Source organism: Phalacrocorax aristotelis, chromosome 16, assembly GCF_949628215.1.
Source record: "Phalacrocorax aristotelis chromosome 16, bGulAri2.1, whole genome shotgun sequence".
NCBI classification, from domain to species: Eukaryota; Metazoa; Chordata; class Aves; order Suliformes; family Phalacrocoracidae; genus Phalacrocorax; species Phalacrocorax aristotelis.
This window is the reverse complement of record NC_134291.1, coordinates 8,814,739-8,836,258: the sequence shown is the minus strand read 5'-3', so window position 1 is coordinate 8,836,258 and position 21,520 is coordinate 8,814,739. Positions and strand designations below refer to the sequence as shown.

At 37.7% G+C, this 21,520-nt stretch overlaps 1 protein-coding gene across 3 annotated transcripts in view; it reads right to left on the bottom strand.

Annotated features, from left to right (window-relative positions):
- PRKCA (protein kinase C alpha) overlaps positions 1-21,520 on the bottom strand; it is a 163,822-nt gene that overhangs the window by 97,436 nt on the left and 44,866 nt on the right. For all 3 annotated transcript variants that reach the window (XM_075111539.1, XM_075111538.1, XM_075111540.1), the window contains exon 3: positions 5,426-5,508. In XM_075111539.1, the coding sequence (XP_074967640.1) occupies positions 5,426-5,508 (83 nt within the window). The remainder of the gene's footprint in view (positions 1-5,425; positions 5,509-21,520) is intronic.

The window sequence follows — 21,520 nt, the reverse complement described above, 5'->3', positions numbered from 1 at the left end:
TAGCAGCAGGAGCTGTTAAATTGTACTCAATAGCATCACCATAAAAGAGTTGGCCGTGAAGAGAAGAGAAGATAAATAATTTCTATTCAAGCTACAGAGAGTCATTAGATAGCAGCAAAATAACTTCCTGAGTTGGTATTTTGCTAAGACACCAGAGCTTACACCCTGCCAAGTATTAAGGAAACGTAAAATTTTTTGATTGTGTGAATTCTTATTTCATTTGAAACAGGATATTGTTCCCCAGGCACCATCGTTTCAGTACTACTCAAGGACAACCACTTTATTCGCAAGTATTATCTTCCTTTTGGCACAAACACAGACCTTTCAAGGTCACATTTCAGCTACTCTGAGTAAAGCAAAAAGAGGGTGACTTTAAGCTTTTGTCTCTTTTACACTCACCTTTAAGGCATTTAATTTTAAAGTAATAAAAATAATTTATTCCCTCTTTTAGAGAAATAGAATACTGTAGCAAGTAAAAATGTTACATGAGGAGACAATATTTGTACACCACTATTTTTAGCATGATAAAGACCACAGGACTTCTATACAGCTGAGTAGTCAAAATTCATTAAATACTTAGCTACATGGCGTGTAAGAAAGGCTAGGAAATAAGAAAAGATCTGTGGACAGTGTAGTCTGAAATCTCTTTTGTTGCTCTGATTGTATTTAAATACCTAGAAATTAAAAAAATCACTTTGGTTGCAACTCTGAAATATATTTAGAGAAACTACTAAAATTGTCAGTGGAGCTCCCCCTTTCTGCAGGGGATTGCTGCAGCCAGAAAACGTTACAAAGAGCTTGAAAATAACTACACAATAGAAACCTCTGTACAAAATGTATTTTTAACGTAGTTTGATTCTCTCTTTCAAAAGAGCATTATTTTAAAGCTCTACTTCACCCTCACCCTTTAGCCACAGGTAGACATTTAGTTTTCATGAATGTCAGAATTAAGTTTCTAAAAATTCCTGCTTTCTCCCCTTTGGAGTCTTCCTAAGCGACTACTGAACCCCCCACTCGGAAACTCTCCACATCCCCGGAGGCGTGTAGCAGGAACGCCATACTATCTTGCCTCAAGACAAATCTATAAATAAGTTCTTGCCATCATGTCCTAGATACCTCGGGCCTCAGCAGGGACATTGCTGAACACTTACCTGCAAGAAATGCTTCCCCTTGCTGTTAAAGGCAGTTTTGTTTCTGAGTGGAAAGGTTTTGTATACTGAAACGCTTTGCATTCTGACCTTGACTGTCACCCATTGTGGGGCTGTCACCTGTCTGGCTGTTACCCTTTGGATTCTCCTTATTAAGTAAAGCAATTTTAACTGAAAATTATTCTAACGATGTATTTGTAAGGATTGCCTCATTTATGTTAAAAGGACAGTGCATAGTAATTTAAAATATTATAATATGTAATAAATAACATTATAATATATAATTATTATAATTTATAATTATTGCTCCAGAAATTTTCCTTTTATTAATGACAATATTACTCTTACATTTAATGGAAAGCCTACATCACGCAAAGACACCAGAGAATTTGAGTATGCAAATTAACTGTGCACCTGCATGAAATAATTTAGAAAAGGATTTTCTAACATTTAAAAATCCGCTAAATATTATTATAAACTTTATAACACACCACATTTTGGAACAAAGCTTGTACTAACTCGGATAGGAATAAGTTACTGAATTGTAAAAGGGTAGACGTTAGAGTCAAACATTTCAGTAAATTAAAGTATAACATTCTACAATCCTCTTTGTGTAATAGGACCCACCAATGTAGCACAATTTTAATAAAACATATTTGTTTTCTGTTCGATTTTAATCTTCAAAGTGTTTTTGAGATATCACTTCTGTGTAAATACTGAAAATGATCATTTGGTAACCCAAATACTGAAATAAGACATTAGGCTGATTTATTTAATCACCAAGGCCAAAAAAAAAAAAAACCAAATCACGAAATGCAGTCACCAATATTAAAGGCTATTAACAACCTGCCACAGAATTTCTTCATGGTTATAGAATCTGTTCTTGAAAAAATTAAATAGTCTCACACACAAATGTGTGCTCTCATTTATGAACTTTAGAAGAAAAACCCTGAAGAATGCATGTTTTTTAAAAAAATATTCAGGAACACTTTCAAGAGTCAAACCATTCATTATAGGCATAGAAGATCTCCTCGTGTCACCACTAAAACTGTCAATCAACAATAACTTCTCTTAACATCTTATATCACAACTGAGCACTAAGGTAAAACTAGATTTAATTGTTTTATTCTACTAGTGTTTTAGGACCGAACAAAGCAAATCAGCAACATATTGCTTGTAGGTATGAACTGTATTTAGGGAACAAGTAATTAAACAGACATTGTTTAATTGTTCAGACTGTTGCTGAAACTCAGGCCCCTTTGATGCTCCCAGGTATTTTGATTTTGCCCTTGACATCAGTGAAGCTGCGTTTGCCCCAGCCTGAGAGCTGCTAAACCACCTGCGGACACACACATCAAGATGAATCTGGCACCAGCGCCTACCCTGGCTCATACCCGGTAATGGTGACCTTTACTCGGTTTGGTAATACCAGTCACTCACCTGACACACAAATTGTTGCCTGACAACTTCAGGTGAGAGCTTCTAGGAAAGCAGGTCCCGCAGCAGGCAGCGCAGCGCAACACCGGCACCAGCACTGCCCACGTACACAATATAGAAGGTGTACAGAGAATGACAGAATTCAGAGAATCCCCCGAATGCCATCCAGTGGGATGCAAATGGGTCGACTATACCATAAAGTATACAGCAACAGAAGACAGCAACAAGAGGTAGCAGCTATGGCTACCTTCTTTTAGAAACAGGGATAGGTGTTGCCACCTACCTACTGTGTGTTAGTTTAGTGACAAGAACGCTCACCCAGACAGGGGAGATCTGGATTTTAGCCTTTCTGCAGCCCAAGGCACTTCAAATCCACAACTTTCAAATTCCAAGAGACCATTTTAACTATTACACTTTATAGACAGAGCCTATCTCCACACTTCAAAGCTTAATGAATTCAAGAACTTTGAAAAAAAGACGGACTTTATCTTTGAAGAAAGAAAAGGAAGGCTATGAAGAATAATTTTGGTTTCTTGCTCTGCCTTCATGATTGTTTTAATAGTAGAGTCTCCTTTGATACAATGCACTACGTAACGCTATGAGCAAAGCCAGACCGAGGACTGGCTTCCTTCCTTCCTGCGTTACAGAGAGGCTCTGTGACCACCTGTAAGCCTTTGCAATGGCTTCCAAGCAAGTGCTCTAACCGCTGCATTATTGTCAGAAGTCTCTTCCTTTGACTTCTGTAATGAAAATTGACCTCAGCTCAGTTAAGTGACTTTCTTCGAGAAAGCTGTGCTCTACGCTAAGTGGAAAGAGATGCTTTATGCACCACCCTGAAGAGCTGTCAAAACTCCCAAGGAATGCATCGTGGCTGCACTGGCATCTCCTACGCCCTGGTCCCGTTCAACATGCTTAATGACCCTTTGGCAATATCCACGTTCTTTGCACAGGTAATCAATGTAACTGCTCCGTGCTTGAATCCTGACTTCTTGAATCTATCGGTGTGGTGACTGCATCCATACAAGCAGGGCCCTTAGCTTAGATACTCTGAATCTCACTGTTGGGAGCAATGCTCGTTTGGGGCGCCGTGGCCCTTAAATGGCGCCAAGTAAGCAGGACTGCAGCAGGAGCAGCTGATGCAGAAAATTTCAGATGAGGAGCTAAGCGCAAAAAAGTGAGTAGGAAGAAAAAGACAGCTGGAGATACAGACACAAATAAAATAACAGTGTGTCTCATGAGTTACCAGAACTGAATATGGAGAAAGATGGAAAGGTGGAAAGAAAGGCTTCAGTTACAGTTATATTTTTAATTTCATTCAGTTGATTTTAGCACTGATATTTTGAGTACTGTGAAGCTTCTTCTGTTGTAAGCAGTTGCCAAAGTAGTGGTAACTGAAGCTAGGTGACCTCTGGGGGAAGGTACTGTTCAGGAGCAGGCTCACGAGAGGGTCACCTCTCCAGAAACGGGGAGGGAGCAGGGGGAAAGTCAGGAAGAGACGAGACACATATTCAGGACAGCAGTGTTTCTGCCACCAACTTCAGTGTGCTGCCACAAGGCTGTCAGACCTCACCCCTGCTCAACTCACTCTGCGACCAGTGGAAAAAGACCAGCCACAGGAACGACCGAGGTCACCTAAGAGCTGGTTTGCTCTCTGAAGTGACTGTCTCTATCAGCTAAACAGGAGAAACCTAATAGGTTAACTACACTCCTAACTTAAGCATTTTCCTTATGTACCTAAATTTAGATTATGTGAAATATTTAACAAATAAACTGTTTTTAAAATTCTTCTCAGTTCTTCGACATTTCCCTGTATTTAAATTTAAAAATAAGAAAACTTTTTAACATCTCAAATTTTCCAAAACCCCTTGTGGCTTCTGCCCATATATTCTTCATCGATCTCATAGCTAGCGAATTAGAACAATTCACGAGAAGCTCATTAAAACCTAGCAAGAAAAGTCTTCTTGTGCATTTCATCAGAGAAGATAATAGACTACAATCTAGAGCATGAATATGTTATAAGAAACAAAACAGAGACATTTAGACAAAGAACACTTGGAATGTATTGTTCCCATAAGCAGATGTTAAATTACTTCACTGTAAAGTGGAATTTATAAAACCCAAAGAAATGTTATTTTTATGTGAACAAACAAGATTAGTTTATTATTTCAGCAGGGTGACAATGAAATTCTGGTACATGTGTCTCACCATGTAGGCAGATGTGTTGAAAGTAAAAACTAGTTGTTGACCAAAAATGCTGTGTGATAGAGAAGTATTGACAAAGCAAGATAATCTGGCGGTATCCTGACTGGTACACCAGCTCAAACATGAATATAACTGTTTCGAAAACCTATCTCAGGTAAGCCAGCTGGCTGAAGATTAAATGGTCATTTAATTGGAGCTATAGATCCTTGTGTGTAGAGAGGACAAGGACCACAGTCAACTCTGAAGTTATACCTTGAGATAAGATGGATACAATGAAAGCTCAGAAAAAGCCTCAGCCTTTCCTGGGAATTCTTAATATCAAATTCATCCCACAGAACGCAAACAAAAATAAAAAGCTGGCTATGTGCTTGGGTAAACACCTCAGGGTTGTCGCATCCTGAGGGATATTGATTTTGGACACACGTTCATGATTACTTTTCTTACTAAAAGAAAAGATCCATGGTAAGAAAAATAATTTAAAATCCATGAATATTCACTTCAGAATTGTTAAAAACCACTGGGACTACAACTACCTGTCATAAAGAGCCCACTGATATTGTTTGCAATGCATTCTCACAGTTAGGTGTAAAAATGTAAAATGTGCATAAAAGCAACATATTAGATGTCAATGTACTTACATCAGTGTCAGGTCCCTTGTCGGCCCCAGGACAAGAGAAGGTAACGAACTCATGGCATCTCTTATGAACCACAAAGCAGCAAACTAGTAAGAAAAGGGAAACCAACAGTTAGAATGGCATAGGTTGGTTTCTTTTTCCATTTGTAACGAATGTAATTACACAGGAAATAAAACTTATCGGCAATTATTTCACCTGTAAGTCAACAAACGAAAGCAGAGCCTAATGTTAAATAAAGACACAGAAGAAAGGCAGTCATCAAGTAAACAATAAAATCAGAGGAGATAAGCATGCACATTTAAAAATCAAACGACTCTATATAATGGTAAAGTTTTAATGTTTAAGACAGCCCATAGTGTTAAAATATAGTGTGGGATGAACAATTCTATGAAGCCACGTTTCCTGCATCTAAACCCATATCTGTAAGAGGAACTGTCAGTGTCAGGCAAGAACAGGAGGAATAAATGAGGAACGTTAAGTTGGAATGAACCCCATCCTTGGGTATGGGATTTGTTCACCTGCACGCCTTAGCGAAGGTGTCTACGAAGAGCCAGTGTCTTTACTAGTTAGTTTCTTCTGTGAGAAACCAAAGCTCTGAGGGAAGACTGTTGTAGAGAACAAAGTGTTCTCATATCACAGAATGGCAGGAGATAATGGGAAGAGAAAATTAGCTCCTGATTACGTATGACTCCAGTTAAAATTTATGAATGATCTGAAAGAACTTTTTCTTTCTGAGATAAGAAAGCTTATTTTCACTTAACCATGTCATGTGACCGAGGCTATAGGCTGTCACACAGCACAGGCCATACATGTCCTCCCAGACCATCTAAAAGAACAATTTGCTTGAGTGTACTTACTTTGAGAAGTAGGTATTTTAGCTTTTCACCCTCACTAGAGGCTCGTTCTTAATGTTAAACTTAGTTCAGATATCTCAAAATTGATCCACATTTCAACAAAACAGAACAATCCAGATTTGAGATTGTGAAAATCTTGAAATAAACACCATACCATCAAGCAATGAGTCAGGAAATTATAATTAAATGATTCAAAAGTAATTCACAATTTCTTTTCAGATAATACATTCCCTCAACAGTTTAAATTTTCATTTCCAATCCATAAAAATACACTATTTCAAAGGACACTTCTAAAGAATAAAATAGATTTAAGTTGAGTGCCAACTGCCAGCACTGAATTTCCTCAACTTCAGCGGAAACCAAAATAAATTATCTCAGTTTTTCTAAACAGCTCCTTTCATAAGGCATCTTTAACAGTTCTCTTTCCCATTTCAAAAGTGTATGAATTTCCTTCATCTAATGAAGAGAGCTGAGAAAGATGTTACCAAGTGCACCTTCGTGTCATTGCAGCATGCAACGATGATTCCACCGTCACACCAGGCTGGCCTCGTTCACATCCTTAAGTCAGCCGTCTGGCTTTAAAGAAGTCTGATCACCCTTGTATCTTTCTCCAACTATTTTTCATCATCATCCCATGCAGCAATTGCCTCCAATGGTTCTATTTCTGACATGGCATATGTCTATTCTTTGGGCAAATGGAATAAAATGGGCTTTGCTCCACTGATTCCAGATAAGCTCCAACGACTTCACATGAGCCAGAGTTCTGGCTCAAAGTATGCTGCCCACTTGGTTGCCTAGTTTGTTAATCAATCTAAATCCCAATGAATCCTACAATTATAATTTCGATGGTTTGTTTCTACCAACTGAAAGATCACTAAGTGGCAATTACTATTATTATTACTTGCAGCTGAAAAATGTTTCACTTCCAAATTGTATTTTTGGTTCCAAACCTTCCAGTCTCGAAGACAATAGCCTGATTTATGTTTGCAGGAGTAAATCACATAAAAAAAAAATAATCTCGTTACATCCTTCAGAAAACAAAAAAGTTAACTAATTACTTTTGCATGCAGTGATCATACCGTTGTAAAATTCAACATAATAATCTATGCAAAAGATGTGAGAAATATCTCTGGAAAGGCTGTAGAACTAAGCTGCTTCACCGATGCCTGCCTTTCAAATCAGGATCTTACACCAGCTGCTCCAACTCTGCCTTTATTCAGCAAGAGCATATGTTACAATAACTCTGTATATTTGGGCATCTATTTTGGGCAATATTTAAGAAATACTGTAGTCTCAACCTATCTCTGAGTTGACAGCCTCTCATAGCACATTAAAGAATTCATTCAACTACAGACAATGTCGACCTTGTTTTTCATATGGTGTTTCATAAATGTCAAGAGAGGTATGTAGGAAAAACAGTGCCACCCTTTGCAACAGCCTTGTTCTACGGTCATGAACTTGAGCTACTAACTTCCATGAAAGCAATGCTAATCACACTACAATGGAAACTCCAATTCAGCTGCCAAAATAAGTAAACCAGACAGTATTTGTCCTTTTGGACTTCATGCTACACTTCAAAAGAAGTCACTTATTAAGGCTTCAATTATTAATGTTGACTGGTGGACTTTTTAAAAGCCTTTCTGTTCAGTCTAATAGTAGAGCAACTGTTGGGCACACCTCAACACCAACAGTCTCAATTCTTTTTCCTTTATTTCCCATTTGTATTTTTAATGGGTTACCTATCTCCAAAGAATTTGGTTCCTTAGTAAGCAATTCAAAAGCATCAGACCTGCCTCACCTTTTGAGAATACTCAAATGAGAACCAAAGAGTTTGACAGAAAAATAAATAATGGAATAGGCAACCCTCATGGAATCACAAAACTAAAGGGAAAAGGATAAGGGTTACCAGCATCATTTCCATACATAAGATTTAACATCCACATTTTCATTTTGAAATCCAGCCATTAGTTTTTAAAGTTTTCTTAATTTCACAAAGCAACACAGAGCTAGAGAATTCATGTAAAAATTTACTTAGTTCAGATAGTGCAAACAAAATGTTATCTGCTTAAAATAGCATGCCATTCTTTTAGGAATAGAGATGAAAAATAACCTCTCACTTGTTACTTGTTTTGAAAAGATGTTAATAGCTTCACATCACTTATTGCAGCTGTTAAGAAGTCACATTATGTTCACCACCTTCTTGTAATGAACGTTATATTACACTACTTTGCAGAGACTGCCAGGAAATTTGTTGCTTTACATTTTAACAAGAGTGTAAGTAGAAGTGAGCTGGCACACATTATGCATAGTAGCTCGAGAGCAAGTGGTATCTCGAGGCTGACAGTTAAAATTAAAAAGAAAATTATTGAGGTATTTTCATGTTTTGACAGCGTGATTTTGATCTGTGGTGTACATAATACGGCTGTGAGCTTCCAGCTCTAGACTTGCTGGAGAGAAATACTCTCTCAGCAGCCCAGGGCGGCGGCGAGGGAGGGCACAGGGAGGAAGGGAGAGAACAAAACAGGCCTTGTGTTGCAAAAACAGACTAACTGCTAGTTCTCCACTGGCACGCTGCATCTACCAGGCTGATCCCTCGCCCTCCATCCTCCCAGCAATGCTACAGAGAGCAGAAAATGATAAATGTGTATCACGAAAACAAGAAAGAATGTGGTAAGGAGCACTCAATGCATTCTCAGAAGCAGCAGAAAATGCACTACATGATTTGTGGGATCTATGATACATAACGGAGGGCATTTTGTTCTATCCAACACTTCTCTGTCAGTGCACAGTACTGAGAAAAACATGTAGTTATTAATTATATATATATATTGTCATCAGTCACCTAGAGTTACAAGGCACTGCCATAAATTTCAAACTGTTTTCTAAATTATGTGATGTGTGAAGGTTATCATATATTGTCGGGTGCAAGTTATCTGCTCAAAAATACTGTTACTATTAGCTTTCATATATGACACAGACTGGTGAGACAGAAATGAAGTATCAAAATAATAAATAACAGAAACAATCTTCTCTATTTTGTGATCTTATTGTATGATGGAGGGTGTCCAGAGAAAGGCAACAAAGTTAGAGCACAATTCTTATAAGGGTAGCTGAAGGAACTGGCGGGGTTTAGCCTGGAGAAGAGGAGGCTGAGGGGAGACCTTATCGCTCTCTGCAGCTGCCTGAAAGGAGGTTGTAGTGAGGCGGGGGTTGGTCTCTCCTCCCAAGAACAAGCGATAGGATGAGAGGAAATGTTCTCAAGTTGCACCAGGGGAAATTTAGATTGGATATTGGGAAGAATTTCTTCACCGAAGGGGTTGTCAAGCACTGGAACAGCTGCCCAGGGAAATGGTTGAGTCACCATCCCTGGGGGTATTTAAAAGATATGTAGATGCGGTGCTTGGGGTCATGGTTTAGTGGTGGGCTTGGCAGTGTTAGGTTAATGTTTGGACTTGATGATCTTAAAGGTCTTTCCCAACCTAAATGATTCTATGATTCTACCTATAAAGGAGAAAAGCATTGTTTGGCCCCAGTCACCCCCACACCCTTTAGCCATATGTCTGAAGAGCTCTACAGCCACAAGCATTCCAAAGAACTAGGGGTAAAAATATAATGACAAAAGTAATATACTTTACAATTTGCATTTATTAGAAAAGTCCAACCGATATTAAAAAAAAATCACTTTTATACTGCCACTTTTGGAAGAAAAACAACATGATGAGCCTTTCCAACAGACATAATATCTCTACTAGCCACATTTGTTTATTTGGTAAAACAAATTAAGCTGCAAACCTAGAGGGCGGAGAAAACACTAGTGAGGATTTTTTCAAGTCATCTCTGACTCATTTTTGTAATGGTCAAGACTGTTCTCCCAAATCAAATGATAGTTTTATAATATCTTAACCACCATAAAAGTTCTGTATGGTCTTCCCATATAAACAAACTTTAAACCTGTGGCTCTGCTGTTATGATGTAATTAGTTGCCCAACAACAACAGGTATACATATTCTTGCGTGCATAAATTGTTTCTAGGTTTCGAGTATTGATTCTTCCATAGGAAGTGGTAGAAGAGGTCTGGTTGTCAGCAATAGGGAAATTACTTTGTGTACGCTCAATATTTGTTGGGTTTCTGCTTTTGGGTTTTGAACAAGAATCGTTTCTGAATTGGACTAAGGAGTTACAACAGAATTATAATATGCACGAAACAACTCTCCGAGTATACTAGAGAACTTTAAGGGCCTCTACAGTAGCTTGGAGCACTGCATAATTATGTTGCTGTTTCACATGCTTTGCTTTTTCAGTGAGGCCACAGAATTTCCCCAAGGGGCCCATATTACTGGCTGACTTGCGTTTTCTGCACGACACCAAGTAATGAATGAATTTGTCACATGACATGCATTAGTTCATTCTAAGATTAAATATAGCAATTACATTAAACAGAAATAGGGTACTCCTTCAAAATAGACAAATCATTTAATTACCAACTACATTTGTTATTTAAATAAGCAGTACTGTTTAAATAAATTTACTAGGAAAAGATTAAACTCGGGAACAGGGAATACTTCAAAAGCAAGAAGAGCAACAATTAAGAAATAGGATTTAGGAATACTTGTCTTTCTCCTTTTCTGAATATATTATGATTATAACTTGTAAAAAAAAAAATGAAAATCCCTTTTATATTAAATATAAACAAGGCTGTAGATTATAAACCAAACACAAGTCAGACGAGGTGCTACCTTTGAATGTTATTAGAATACTGAATCACAGGGAATTTTTAAAAATTACATTACCCTAACTTTTTCAACATATGTAATTTATAACACATCAGCTAGTTTTTCTGCCAATGTTTCACCCCATCCAGAGGAGAATGCTGTCTCAAGCAAATATCCAGGCTAATGCTTAGAACTGCTATCTGCAATCTTTCCACGTGGCATTTACAACACCTTTCTCCCTAAAACAGCCTACAGCCCAGCAAGATACAGTCTGTTCCAGGATAACATAGTTAATAAGAAAACCAGCCACCTCTCTCCATCACCTTAACCTGTTACTAAGCTTCTTAAAATTCTTTTGTAACACCAGTAGGTCACACAGCACCTTCATGGCACTGATCTGCACAGCGCTACACATTGCCTGCTTCATGGACTGCCTTAATTTTCATTGCAGTTTCTGCAAACCTCAAACTACCTTCCCTAAGCAGCATCAAAAACCTACCTTGAAGTCAAAGTATACAGACTACACAAAATCAATATTGAAAAATTAGGGCTGATGCCTACTTCCAAGCTCCAAGTCTACCAGTCAATAATTGGTTTGCATATCCTCAGATTCATGCATCTGACCTCGCGGCACAGATTTTCAATTTTGTCAAGTTCAGTTAAGGTAAATAAGTAGGCAGAAAAAAGATCTCTACTACATATCTTTAAAACTTTAAGAGAAAGTAATGGTTAACTGCAACAATAGCTTATTTATGTGAAAGGATTATACAGATCGTCTGGACAGTCTTAACTACTCAGGTCATTATCTCCTTTACACTAAGTATAAAACAGATGGATGTCGCCGGTAAGCTGGCTTTGCAAGATCTACAACAGTGTGCAAATACAGCCTGTACGCCTGGCAGAGAATGCACATACATTTTCATTTACCCAAACAGCTTTAGCAGACCTGGTAGTACAATGGCATACAATTATAAATATATACCTGCAGCTATATATGTAACACATGTTGAAACCAGTTTGGATTTAGCAAAATACCTCACATAATGTATTCAGATTTGTCTGAATACTATATTGAGACACATATTATACCAGATTTGTCATTTCTGCCTTCTGTTACAGGGAAAAGGCAACACAGGATATTGTTTCTTCCCAAAAAAACCTGTAGCGCAATGTTTGCAAAATTGAAGAAGAGTTTCAAAATATTCAAGTCTTTAATGTAATAAGGCATTCAACACTGTTTCAACCTACTTGTTAATTATGTACTTTCTGAAAGACAGAGATCACCACTTCTATGTAAAGTCCTTGCTAAAATTTCACAAAGCTATTAATCTCTCTCCTTTGAGGTGTCCCATTTTATAAATGAATAACCCAGAAGTCATCTATCAAAACCGGTGCTGGAATAGCTATTTCAAGAACTTTTAATGGCAAAAAAGATGACCCACAGTCACAGACTTTTTATATCACTTCTATAGTATGAATTAGCTTTGGTTTAAAAATCTGCTGATCTTAACATGGTGAAAGCCAGCAAGAAAGACACGCTGGGTGTCCGCTATGATCTGCTTTGTAGCTGTGTACAAGTGCATCAGCAAGGAATAGCACGGCCCTTTCAATTAAAGAACTAACACAATATGAAAGCTCACAAATGTTTCTTGTGAACACTGAACATTAGTTCTTCAGATTTTCCAGCTAATTCAGCAATGACCCTAACTGCAGAAATGGGGTGTCTTAAAGAAAGCAGCTGCCTTCAGTTTGATGTATTACCTAATGCAAAAATAAAGAGCCGAGAAATTGAGCAGTAGGAAGCAGCACAGGCTGTACGTATTTTAAGACTGCGTGAAACGACAGGATACTAGATGAAACCAATCTCCAGAATGCAGCTGTTGGGTTTCATTTTGTTTTGTAATACAGCTGGAAACCTGGAGGCCAACAGAAAGCAAAGAGCTTCTGGAAAATCATGGTAACTGCCTCTACTAATACTACAAGGCACAGTCTCATTGAGGCCCAGTCACATCATCTAGCGTGAAAAAGGAGGTCCTCAGTGAGTAAAACCTTCGCTAAAACTAAAAGCAATGACAATGGCTTTGCTCTTACAAGCCCAGTCGTCACCACACGCCACGTTCCATTTCTGCCTCCGTCCACTGAGCCCAGGACCAGCTCAACGGAGCCCTGGCCCAGGAAGCTGCTGCGGCCAAAGGGGCTCCTCGCTGCCAACCAAGACAAAAACTTTATTGTTCAGTCATGAGATGCCTAATGCACTGAAGACAAATGACTGAAAGACTTATGCGATTTCTTAATCTTTCATCTCACATTAAATCACCCACATGGTCAATTTAACACAGCCTGCGCCACACTTCACAGTAACGTCTGAATCCGTTCACAGCTCAAAGCACGGAAAACTGATGAAATACAGAGAACGTGCTAGTACAGCTGTAAGGTTTTACTGTGAGGTTTTTTGAAATATTTTAGAATATTTTAGTACTAATGTAGCTTGTTTTTCTCAGCACTTTACTTCATAATTTAATGGTAGCAAGCTACTGGTGGCTGTAAACCAAAACACTGCTTTCTTTGAGTATGATTTGTATGGACACAAATATAACAAGTGAAATGCCAGATCTGAATGCCAAGAGCTGAACGTTAACTATTTTAGTGTATTTTGAATTTAAGTCTAGCCCTTCAGTTGTATTTGAGAAACCTATAACATAGTAAAAAGATTAATTAACCTTCCTTGCCAGTGAACACAACCCACACACTAATTCCATTATTGCCAAAAGATGGTATTTGTTTTCCTTCGGAATGGGGAGAAGCGAAGCCAGGATGACATTGAACATTGACATATGAGCAAAGCCACATCCCGAGTACTAATCTACAAGAAATAAACTTCCTGTGATACCTGTTTGGACACAATCCTGATGAGAGAATTACTTCACAATTGCTAATACAACAAGGATAATCACACAATTCTACATTTACTTAGATATGCAAAAGTCACTAAAAAGATGACAGAATCCTTTGACGTTAACTTTCACATAATCATGATTCCAGAACAGTGCAATGGGGCGCTTCATGTATTGAAGTAAAACGCTCATATCTTGCATATTTACTTGATTTTTTAAAAAAAGGAGAGTACTGCATTTTAAAGGACAAAAGATCTAATCCCACAAAGCAAATGTTGTAACAGAATTTATGTGCCATTTAATGTTTATGCCTGGTATAGAATAATATAAATTTAAGAATTAATAAAATTTGTGATACTGATCCACAGAAACACCAGCCCAGACCCCAGACACTTCCTTCTCTTAAGTCCAATTTCATTTGCTCTTTCTAGTTTCAGCATGGGGAAGGTCTAAATCAAAAGATAATTATAAAACTTCTTAAATCTTGTCACAAAAACTCCCCTTGTATTGCTTAATGGCAATTATTATCTCTGTAAAAGTTAAACTTGCTATCTAAATGTGCTTTAAACTACAACAATTAGCTCATTTTTGTTTGCACGATTAATCAATTCTGCAGCCTGTTCTATGGTATATTCTATGCTAAAATGACTGCATTAAAATGAAAGATATTAATTTTGTGCCCCAAAGGCAAAAAAAAAAACCCTTGGAAAGGCATTATTTAGTCTCTTGATGATGCCAAACGAAATAATTAGGATATAATGAAATTGTCAGTATTCCCTGTATTACTGTATTTGCAGTGCAATACGTAGTATCCTCAGTTAGGAGATATATAGGCATTCCTACTTTGTGCTGGACTGTAATTATTATTAAGATTCAGATCTGGTAATTTATTCTACATTAGCTCTAATTTGGTAGCTTTCTTTTCCTGAACACACACACACACAAAAAAAGGTATTAATACATAAACATTACAGTCCTGTTAATTTATAGCTTATATGCAAAGAACGGTCCAATCAACTAACAAAAGTGAAGATATTAAAGACACGTGAACACCTCCAGCTGGCACCGACCTCATCGGCCCGGGACGGGCAACAGCAGGTAGCTACAGCAGCATGGCCTTCAGTGCTGAGTTACGTACTGTGCCAAGAAATTGCTTGCTACAGAACTCTACAGCTACAGTTATTAGAGTTGAAACATTTCTGGTTGACAGATGATTACCAGATCACTTCATATATACTTCCGCAGTGACCCTCTAGAAGATGCAAAGGGTAAAAGTAGGGGATGGGATGTATGTCGGAAGAAAGTGTCACACAACAGCAACTCGCTTTGGTCCGTGGTAACGAGGGCCTCTCACCTCCTCCTCTCTCCAGGTTTTTGGAGGACTACAACTTCCCGATCGAAGAGCCAGCAGCTGCTTGCCATTCCTGCCCTGAGGCTCCAGAAGTTCCATTCCAAGAAAACACAGGGGCAGGGTTTTTTAATGGCAATAATTATTCTCTGCCTCTCTCAACCTATCAAAAGTGTGGCTTGTATAGCAAAAAGCATTTTAAAATAAAAAGGTTCAAAAGATATGAGTGAAAATTTCAAAGGATACAGAGGAAAAAGAGAAAGTTCAGCTCCTTTTGGACATGAGGGATATGAATAAAACCAACCGATCACTTCAGACACTTTTCTCAAAGGGTTCAGAATGGGGTCTTTAATCTTACCCACCCATTCTGTTTCAGTAGTAGTATTGTATCAAGAAATTGAAGAGGTTTTGTTAATTTAAGATTTCTCCTGTTGCTGTTTCTCGTAATTATTTTTGTTACGCAACAGATGCCCAATAGTTGTTGCAAGTCTTATGCAATTACATACGTCTTATTAAAGGGTCATCCGCTGGAAACTTCAGTGTCACTCTCCTACTCTCATCAGTCACTAAAAATGTAGTGTCATCCCAAAGTAACTGCAAGTTCTCAGGAAGAAAAACAACATACAGAGAAAAATAAAACTCTGCGTTAAACCAATTACAGTTAGAAATTTATTGCCAATGTAAGACAATGCATAAGGCGCCAAACACACGGAGAAACCAGTTACAGAATTAATAAAATTCACCCTCAGCCAATAGGTGGAAGATTTTTTTCTCTGGTATGGCTGAAGGGTACTTTATTTACTCATAACAAGCAGATTAATTTCTTAGGTTTGGTAGTTACCAAATTACATGGTTGAGTGAATGATATAAGTTAGCGTAATTCATTCCAAATAGCAAAAGTGGTATTTATAGGAAATACCTGTGGGTTCAGAGGTAGGTAGTACATACATAACAAGATATGAAACCATGGAAACATAACATTTAATTATGAATGAACTACTTATATTTGCAGTAAAACATCGAAACAAAAAAGATTTTCAAAACAAAGTAGTTGAGATGGGAGATTTGCAGCAAGAAAACCGCGATGCCAACAGGCAGCGGAATCCGTCACCATACAGTCACTTTAACTTTTAAAGTTAAAGGTACATTTTGAGAATGAATTCAGGAAAATTGAACTAATTGTACCCGTCAGTCTCTTAATTCAGCACTAGGCTTTCATGTAAAGCCCTTCTTACTTTACACATCTTGGTTCCCAGTGCTTTGCCAGCTTAAGCGTTTGCGCTCTCAGGAAACACTACATCAGCACGCAGAACTGACATAGTGATGATTTCTTAAGTCATGGTTAAGTGACCACTTTAATTTGACATATGGCACATTGCTGTCCAAACCAGTGGACCTGTCTGCTTGCTTCTATGCCTCAACATTTATGCAGTCAATTTTTTTTTGGCAAGGTTAGGTTGTAGCTGGACCAGTTCCCTGAGCTAGCTCAATACACAGAACATGAAAGTTCATGTGGCACAAAAATAGAACTACAAGACCACCACAGTAGCTTAGATTTATGCTAGATTTATACTAGATAAAGCAATGCAATAACAACCTATATGAATGTTAAAACTTGATCCATTAAGTCAAAGAACTGAGAAGATTTCTTCAGTTTGTCTAGACAGTTGACACAGATTTCAAAATATTTTTCAAGTATTAACAACTGTCGTAGAAGTTGATCTTTATCTCAGAATGCTCCCCAAAATTTAGCCTACTATTTAATTCTTAGTAAGAATAATGGCTATTCTTGTTAAGTCATACAGAACCTTGACTATGAAAATAATATACAAGCATGTACTACTGTATGGTCACAACATTTTTTCCTGGCTCACTGAAGCAGCAATATAAACAGAATTTCTTAGCTTATGTCAGATAGAATGAATTGTATTGTCATGATATGGAAAGGTAAATACTATTTTCTATCCCATATATTTACTAACAGAAATATATTAGCCTAAGCAAAAAACAAGGCCTGAATGTCAGTGATTTGTTAGCTGACATTCACCTGAGAATATTGCTTACAACAGGCCAAGAATTTTCAAGCAGCAATAAGGGACTGGAATTCAGTAAGCCATGACTCAAACCCAAAAAAAACCCCAAAAGAAGAGATTGCAACCCATTCCTACTCACCACGGAACACGCATAAAGGGTCCACAGTCAAAAAGTGAAGCAAATTAATTTCTGTCATTACTGTCTTTTCAGACTATTTTTATTCAAGGTCTTAGTGTATGACATATCAGCACTTCAGAAGAGACAATAAAGGCAACTGAAAAAAATAAACGCATTCTGTAATTGCACATCAAATCTACAAATTGGTAAGGAAAATAACAACCAAAATCGGGGCTTTCAGTTGACAGTTTTTAAAAGCACAGATTACTAATAGGTAAAATAAGACATATGTGTTAAAAAACAATAATAAAACCTTTATGAATATTTCTTGAAAAGAAACTGCTGAAACTGCTTTCTTTTGAACTTTTAAGTTTTTCTGATGTAAATAGTATTTTCTCTCACTAACTTAACTGTCCCCCTTCTTATATCAGTACAACAAAGAAATTAAACCTTTTTATAATATCCATTTAATATCATTAGAAATTAGTCTTTTTCCAAAGTCTCCACAATGCACTTATGGATACCTGGGATGCTGTATTATCCCCAAACCAATAAAACTACTAGTGGATCTATTAATTCTAAAAGTTATTCCTAGAGGCATAGTACAAATCACCCCACTAGGTATCTGGATAAGTTAAAATAGACCTATTTTATTTTCCCCAGGAAGAAGAAACTACACATCAGAAACGTAAATGTCATTAGACTCTCTCCTTAACTGTAGCACTTTTCTAGCACTGAAGTGAGTTGGGTGGGGAAGAGAAAAAAAACCCCAACCAACCAAAAACAGACACTCAGGCTGGCATCCAGCCCCAAAATGGCATCTGGGAGCAGTTAGTCACTAGATACATAATGCATGCAACACAGATCCGCGCCCTACCGGGCAGCACTGCACAGCAGTTGATTGCAATCAGGTCCCACGTTTCCAAGCCCAACTAGCACAAGAACGAAACCGCATGCATCTACGTATGCAAGTGCACACCAGGAATGCAAGAAAAGACATACAATCGTGGCAAAGGAACAGAGGCAGGTGGTACTGTTGAGTAGCTTCCATGAGCCCATATAGTGAAAAGCCATAGATACCATAATTAAAGCACTTCAACAGGCCACGATTTCTTTGTTATGCTATGAAACCCATACAGTGATGATGAGAAACAGCAAATACTGAGGATGGATGACAAAACCTCAAGGTTTATTGAGCAGAATACAGGATCCAGAAAGCCTGGGACAAGTCACCTCAGTGTCCCCAGTGCTACAATCCGTGTTTTGCTTCTCTCACTTCCCAAGTCACATAGATCAGACATTCAACGTTGGCCATTGAGTGTCTAAGTTCTAATGGATCAACGCTGTACTTGGCAATGTTTCTCCTTAGGCCTCAGTTTAGTACCAAAGATTATTCCGTAGCTAGTTCAGAGTAAGATTTAAAAAAGCCACTTTTTTCCCTTGCAAGATTTGGATTTAAGTCCTTATAATCAATAGTCTGAATAATGCAATTTTATATAATGCAGCTCATTCATTACATCTCACCCACACTTCTTAAATGCTGTTTAATATTTCTGATTGTGAACATTCCATTACTTCAGCCAAAAATAGTTTTTGTTTTCAATCATTTTATGCCTTTTAATGCTGCACACTGCAGGGTGCTTAAATCCTTCACAAATTGAGTAAAATAATGCAGTAAAACTGTATGAAAGCAAGTGATTTATATAAAACTGTATGTTCTCTCTGTAAGCAATGTGGAACTGCTACAGAAGTGGATGGAAAATAACTAATTCCAGTAGATTCCAACTGGCATGCAAACAGATGAATTCCACATGAATTATGTTGAAGTGGTATAATAAATGTAGAATTAATTTCAGGCTCTAAAGTTTGAAAAAGTGCATCCCACATACAGAATAGTATCATACATCAACAAACTACTATATAAGAAATCAAACTTCCATTAATACCTGGGTGCAACATGGATTTTCAGTGTGGCAGGAACTTTGCTTTAAAGCTATCATGATTAATTTACAAATATGTAAATCATAAATTCAGTGCAGAATGTTAAAATGGGACTAAATTGGGTCTTAGGCAAATGACCAGGAGAGAGGGAGAGAACGTACAGAGGTCACAAAACACTCCTGCTACAGTCTTTCTGCAGAAAGCTTCTTTGGAAAATTAGTTTCTTCACTAGACTGGGAAAAAACATGCCTCCAAATCGGAGAGCAAACCTACAACATCTAGTCTACCATTTCAGTGCAGCAAGAACTCTCCTATGGCACAGGTTGTCTGTGCTCGAGGGGCAGAAAAGAAGCTAAACAACCTCAACCCGTCAAACTCTCTACTAAAGAAAGGAACATTAGTCTGCAATTTCAGATCTACTTCACACAGGCATAAACCTGTGCTTAAAGAAGGGTTTCTGGTACCTGCTGCACTCCCCAGCTGCTTATTCCTGCCTACTTTTTGCTGGCTCTCTTAGCTGAGGGGGCACAAGGGTGCTTATTCAAGGATTCCCTCCTTGGCACATTACTGGTGCTTATATGCTGATGTAGCAAAAACCCCAAGTTACTGCCCGAGAAAGGGCTGGTGTGCAGCCACTTAACTGGGCAACTGCATGACCCACAGCTCCAGGGCAGGACCAGACCACTTCCAACTTGGAGCAGTTTACCTGGGCTGTGGAACAGCACCACAGTCTTCACCAACAAAGGCTCAGCATCTTCATTCACAATAGACATCGGACATGAAAATTTGGGTTTCAAGTTTTGTCCCATCTCCCCAGCCATCTGCTACTCTTTTATTTTAACATGATAAACCTCTAAAGCTAAAGATCATGCTCTGAAATATTAATTGTTAAATTTTAGGAAAAAACCACAGAGGCAGCCTGAGTTACGTTAGATATGATTGGTGAGAACTTCTACAAGTGAAAACCCAGTGGATATATTTGTTCTGAAACTTATTGACTGCATAAAACTTGTTATAAACAGATTTATGAAAGTGACTCAGAATTTGGAACAAATTGAAGCTGAATAACAAAAAAAGGAACAGAAAAAAAATGTGTTCTATTATTTAAAAAATGTGCAGTGCTGACAATGTGCATTGAAACTGCTGAGGATACAGCCCTGGTTTCTTTATTTCAATGCCTTTATATTTGTTTCCTTCTCTGTACTGCCTTACAGTACCATTGCAGAATTAGGAGGGTTTTTTACATTTCCTTCTCGGACATACTTCTGTTAAGCAACAGCTCACACTACTGCTACCAATAATACCAATACCAGGTATTACTATAACCAGGAATTCATAGATAATTTCCCTGCTGCATAATGGAATTCCATTCTTCTCACAGAACTTTCATATCCCTGTAAAACAGATTTTTTTTTTTAAGATATTATTTCAATTGCTTTAAGCTTTTGTAGAAAAGCCACAAAAACTTGTAAACTTTTCTTTTAAACTACAGCTACATAATGTAAACTGATCTTTCATGCATTTTGATTTATTTGTGAGGGAAAACAAATGATCATATTTATGTCTTAAAAGTACATAAAAGTTTGTTTGGTTCTTTTTTAGTTTGGATCTGACATCCATTCACAGAGACATTAACACAGTAAGTCTATTAACAAATGCGAGGGGTTTCACAAGTTCAACTGCCGTAATTAGTCACATTTCAGCTTTAAATGACTCTCTGCTCTAAAGAAAGATTATGGCTTTTCTTCTTGCTCTGTTACCCAATTGGCATTTAAGTCAATCTGCTAGAAGTGTAACTGCTTCAATGGAAGCTCAAAATAACCCATTAAAGGAATATGCAAATCTCCGAGGGTTGGTTGGTTTGCTTCTGGGTTTTTTTAATACTTTAATCTAATAAGAACGTATTACATTACTAAGAAATTCTGCCTGAATCTGTTATTCAGCTCTCCTTTAGTTCTTCCATAATTCCACTTTTGCTGTCACGAGTAAGACAAAAAAATAAGCTATTTTACTGCCAAGATGTTTGTAACAACTTGAAGTTCTTATACAGGTTGCAGAAAACAAACCTTCATCCCAATGCACATTCATAATATTTAGTGCAGTAAGGAAAGCCTCTCCAGAGAACGTGGCACATACTCGGCTGTTTATTGCAATGCAGATGAGAACCCGGCTGCTAACTGAAAAACCATCACTGCGGG